We start from the raw sequence: 6,000 nt of genomic DNA on the forward strand, positions 1-6,000 counted from the left end.
ATTGAGTTCTGTTTATCAATAAATGAAAATAACGAGAGAAGCTCGGTGCCCCGACACTTGAAAAGGCAATAATTTTGATGTATCAATATTAATACTAGTGAGCCCCTGGCTGCAGAACTTGCTTTAAATGCCTCTAATATTCTGTCAGCTGTTCTATTGAAAGCAGTGGGAAGTCGAGAAAAGCTGCTTATTGAGTGATTGCATGCAATTGATAATCCAGCTGACAGCTCATTTGCGATTTGTAATAATTCGTCTTATGCACTTTCAATGTTATGCTGTTATTCATGTATGCTGACTGAGCGCTGTGCTGTGATTTGAGCGAAAACGGGTCATTCCGTGCAGCGCGCTTCATCAGCTGGTCAGAGTCAGATTCGATTCAGTACTTGGCTCCTATGAATGAGATGAATAACGACCAACTTCCTGCAGACGATGGCGGCTCTAGACCTTCAAGAACGACCCAACTCATCCACCGAATCTGATAAGCTCTTCTATGCTCAGTAGATACACTTTAAAATGTCAAATGAGCCGAATCAGTTGGTTCATTTCGTTTCAAAAATCAAATGTCAATAACTGATTTTTGATTCACTAGCAATGCAAACTTGTCATTGTTGAGGTTCAACCACTCTATAATATTGTAAAATATATCAAAATAATTATGAATTTTGAAAAGTCTATTTAATTCGTTGTTGGCTATCCATCTTGTTTCCACTAGAATTATTACTATTGATTCTTAATAGAATCTATTCAATTGAAAATCTACAAAAGCAGTACCGGTAAGACAAAATTCGATTCACCAGCATAGATTGCTCCCAGATTAAAACAAATCAATCATTTCTATTTTCATGTCTCATCTTTCCATCTCTTTATCTGCTTTTTTCTCATATTCTTTCAGGAGGCCTGGAAGCTTCGAAAAGCCCATTTCAAATTGAGTAGTAGAATTGAATTTTTAATGATTTGGGGAATGGAAGATACTAAATTGGATTAAACTAGTATTATTCATTCTTACTTTCTTTATTATTGTTTATTTTTTGAGGGCATTATTTATCATACTATGTATCTATCAGTATAATAGTGTCTATTCATAGTTTATTAGTTATTTTCATTCTTATTCGAAGATATTTTAATTTCAGTTCTTGTTCTCCCCATTTTTGTATGTAGCGTATTTGATAAATCCAGCCAAACTGACTCATGATTTTCCCGAAATTTCAGGAATTATCAAAATGGGTAGGCTATTATATTTATGTTGCCATACTGTGTTTTCATATACTATAATCTATAATAAGTATTGAAGACTAATAAAAAGAAATCTATCAAAAAGACAGCCACCTCCATCGAAACCTGAAGAGTTTGAGTCTAAATGATTATGAAATAGTTTTTCCAAGATATGAAAATAAGCTCATAAATTCAATTTTGTAATGACTTTTTTAATTGTGTTGATAAAGCTATCGTAGAATGAACATCCTTTTAAAAAATAATGAAATAAAACTGTTACATATATAATTACACACTCGCGTGTTCATATTGAGTTTCTTTTCATGTTTCACTGTGAATACTTGAAGAAATAAAAAATATTTGAATTTGAAACCTAATAACTATCACTACATTCCAGAGGAATGTCTATCAGCTTTCAATACATTCTATGAAATGATAAATAAATAATTAGCCATTTCTAGAAATAGGCTACTATAAAATACCGGTACCGGTACCTTAAAATATTTTGTCTATATGTAGACCTCTAGGCTTAATCCAATATCAAGCATTCTAGAGTAAATTAAATTATTTAAACAATAATTTTAATAATCTATTTCCCAATAACCTTCCTGATATTCTAAATGTACCATTAATGTTTTTTGATTAAGCCAATTGCTGCAGATGGAAATTACTGAGATATTACAATTATTCAAATGCTAATGAATTTCCATCTAGCTGTTTACCCTGCTGTCAATATTTGCAGTAGCAGAAGTCTTCGGGGTGAATGACAGCATTTAATTTGAATTTTTGTTTAATAATAATAATAAGCTAATTGCCTCCCGAAACAAATTCCTTAAGGCTACATCACTGGATGATGATAATTCTATGTGAATTGTTATATTGTTTTATTCAGGTTTATGACCCAGTAAACAACAATGACACTGAAGTATCATTACAAAATTTAAGATGGAATAATTGAATTTTTATGGTTCCAGAGTCTGGACCTCTCCATGTGGGTGGATTTATGAATCATAATAACAACTCACCGTTACTGGTTTAATGTCCACAGTTTTCTAAGGGTCAATCAAGTCTGCTCGTTCCAAGTATTTAAAAGGTTACGGTGCTTGATCTTTAGTAATTGATCATTGAATGATGTTCCATTGTGAGGCATTGCCGTGTGCTTTCTGATAGAATAGGCGCTTGAGTATGTCATTATTACTACAAGATGTCTTTGAAGAGATTCTGATCTACACTCCACTTCATATAATATTATTGGAATAAATCATCGTTCACTATTAATGCAGAACTACAGAGTTAGTGTGAGAATTTACCAAATATTTTTCTATGTAGCCTGATGTCTAAATACTAAAGTACGGTAGGCTACTACTAAAGTAGGCCTTAATAGTAATGGAGTAGCCTACATATACAATACTGATGAAAATGATAAACAATAATTTTATGTTATTTGTTAGATCTATAAAAATCTTTTGAATTCTTAACCCAGAATGAGCTAATGAAATTCCATCTATAGCTGTTTACCCTGTTGTCAATATTTGTAGGGTAGCAGAAGTCTTCAGGGTATTTACAGCATTTAATTGGTATTTTCGTTCAATAATAATTATTCATTAATTAGCATTTGAACAAATGGAACTTCCAATTTATTTCCATCTGTATATAATAAAATATAAGCTAAATAATAAAATATTTGGGTAACTTCAATGTTCACTTTCTTGAAAATGACTTGAAAGTTTGAAACATGTGTGAAAATGGGAGAAATTGTTGAGAGGCTATTGTTATTTTCAAATGTTATGTACTATGTAACTGTTTTTCAGTACCGGAAAAGGTAAAAGTGATCTTAAGTTTTCACATTTGAGAGTGAAAGTAGACCTATATATAAACATTTTTATTGGGTTTCATCAATCAGTAATATTATTACAACATACTATTGTTACTTTCTTCGATTAGAATTATTAGAAATACAAGTTTCTGTAAAGGAACAGTTTGTTGTGAATGTTTTATTGTTTAAAGTTATGGGTACTTAAGTATTAGATACTTCTAATCAGAGAATCCTATTTTATATTCCACATCTTATTTTACCACTTATTTATCTGTTTGAAAACAATACTGCCACAGTTACAAGTTGTATCTGATAAGACCAGATACAGATTGTCCATGTCGCCTAACTTACCAGGAACCTAAACACAAACAACCTCAATCAACCAACCCTCAAAGCAAAAATCTCTCCTACTAATTGTCAGGTACCGTGTACCGTAGTCCTTTAATGTCGCTGTAACTTTTGAATGTATAAATAAATCTCCCAACTCCCAAATGAAATAAACAATTGATTAAAATAATAGAGTCTTTCAATATCTTGACAGTTGAAATATCATTCTACAATATTTTCTTTTGCATTGATGAGCTTCATGCTTTCTTACTGAGAAAGGATTAATTAAGATAAGAATAATCAAGTTGGTTTTTATGTAAAATCAAATAATTGGACATGGAAATGGAAGATAAGTATTGCAAGTGCTGTTTAATGCAATCATGCACCAATGTCCATGCAAAGATGCACTAATTATTTGAAGGGCTGTATAGTGGGAAAGCTGTCGAATTCCTCAGCTGGAAACATAAAACATGTGGCTAGAATTTCATTCTTGAATGAAAATAGATTGATTGTTAATGTTATTCTATTCAATTTTATATAGATCCGTGATCAGTCTTTATACTGGATAGATTTCGTCATAAGATTAAAAACACAAAAGTTCATACTAGCCTATTTACATAACTACCTTGATAACTCAGATAGATCAAGTCACGTCAGTCATCTTTCATACAGTCTATGTAGCCTAGGTAGGTACTGCATTTTCTCAATTGCTTTTCAAAATCTTGGGACTATCTTAATCTTAGGACTCAAGGAGAGAGAGAGAGAAATGATTAGTCACCTACATTGCTCTATGGATAGTGGAAAAGAGACTGATACTCTATAAACTGGTCCGTAAAAGCTTCTTTTCATTGACATTTTTTGGGCGCGTTATGAAGTTTAAATCACTTATTTTCATTCACAAACACTGCTAATCTCAAGAACTTCAGTACGAACCGTATATTTTCAAATTCAATTAAATCATAAATTAAAGAACGGAATAAAAACAAAGTATGATTATTTCTAATACGAAGTAATGGATATTTTCATACAATTTTTAAAATAGTTCTAATAATAATCAGAGATTATCCTACCACATCTTATTTTACCACTTATTGGATAGAACTCACTCATTCAGTGAACTTTGTGACAGGAACTCACTCATATTTCAAAGAATTTCTGGATGCATCAAACATGAGTTGACCAGCTACCTGCACTTTCTTATAGCTTCTTACCTAGGTACCTTCTTATTAATATTCAGCTCAACTGACTTTTAAGTGCAAAGTGTCTTTACTCTATTTTTGTCAACGTTTCTTACCAGCAAAGCTGTTGTTGACAAAAATCACTGACAATCAAAACACCACTATTATCCGCGTTGCTGTCATCTCCATTTTATCAAGTTTATCATGAATCTGATAAGCCTATCAATAAAGAACTTAATTTTCTGAGTGTATTTCTTTCATAACAGCATGAGGATTCATTTATTTGGCGTTTGTTAGACACTTTGTGTCCCATGGCAATAAAGGATCATGGATTGATTGATGGGTTCAGCAAATCCTCAGCTGTTTCAGAACAGTTCACTAATTTTTCACGAATTCACTGAACAAAAACACGGAACTAACTTATTGTTGTGAGAACATGAAAGCTTTTGATTCTGCAAATAGAGCGAGTTTTAGGGATAGGATATCACTATCGACGACACACATTAGTGAGGTTATTGTTTTGTGGTTGTAGGAGGGTGGGGTGTGAGGTTAGGTGGTCATCTTACCTGGCTCTAAATCCATTTCTGGTGATTTCTGGGACGCGAATCGGATCGTGGGGCCGAGCAGCCGCTCTCCATGCGGCAGATTGCTGCGTTTCACACGACCAGCTGCGTTTTTTCAACAGCTAACAACAACCATCGACAGTCATCTACTTCACAGCCACTCATCCCGGCACAACTGACGACTGACGACTGACGCTTCTCACTCCACTACCCTTCTTCTCTTCTACTCATCCACGTTTATCACAGTAGTCGTTCATTATCTCTATTATCGCCCATCAGCATCACTGCTGCTACTCCCCTCCTCCCCCTCACCCTCCTCCACCACCACCCCTCCTGGATGACCCTGTGACCCCTCCCTGCTGCCAAAAGCCAAAAACTGCCGGCGGTGACCTGTCGTCGTCTTGTCTCTATCTACTCTCTCTGTCACAGCGTCAGCAGAGGTAAACATCACCGTACCATCATCATCATCATTATCATTATTATCATCATCAGCATCATCATCAGCATCATCATCATCGTTATTGGGTTTGATGATTGCATCCACGTTGACACTTCCTCATCGATTGTTGATCGAGACTTCAACAATGGTGATGTACCGTACGCCTGTTTACTGGCGAAATTGGGCGTAGATTTTGTAAAAATGAAGTTCAAGTCAAAATAAACGACGCAGAATGCCTGTGTTTACATTACAGCTATTTTAAGCATATGGGCTAAATAATTTAAGTACGGTATTCCTAATTTCAGTGTATATAGGCATAGAGAAACAATAGCTTGAGTAGATATATCATGGTATAGGGCGTTTATGTCGCTACTTTTACTGTTATCTCAATCCGATTACTGTCGATTTTCACTGTTTTGTTGGGGTGAGAATGTATGAACGGCACAATATGAGAGACTACCAGTG

The 6,000-nt window shown here is 34.2% G+C and overlaps 1 protein-coding gene across 1 annotated transcript in view; it reads right to left on the reverse strand.

Moving 5' to 3' along the window:
• The window catches only part of LOC111052458 (sodium/potassium/calcium exchanger 4), a 56,301-nt gene extending 50,947 nt beyond the window's left edge, over positions 1-5,354 (reverse strand). Inside the window, exon 1 of the mRNA XM_039422955.1 lies at positions 5,100-5,354. Within this exon, the coding sequence (XP_039278889.1) occupies positions 5,100-5,115 (16 nt within the window). The 5' untranslated portion in view covers positions 5,116-5,354. The remainder of the gene's footprint in view (positions 1-5,099) is intronic.
• Positions 5,355-6,000: the final 646 nt, after the last annotated feature.

Source organism: Nilaparvata lugens, chromosome 3 (genome assembly GCF_014356525.2).
Source record: "Nilaparvata lugens isolate BPH chromosome 3, ASM1435652v1, whole genome shotgun sequence".
NCBI lineage: Eukaryota > Metazoa > Arthropoda > Insecta > Hemiptera > Delphacidae > Nilaparvata > Nilaparvata lugens.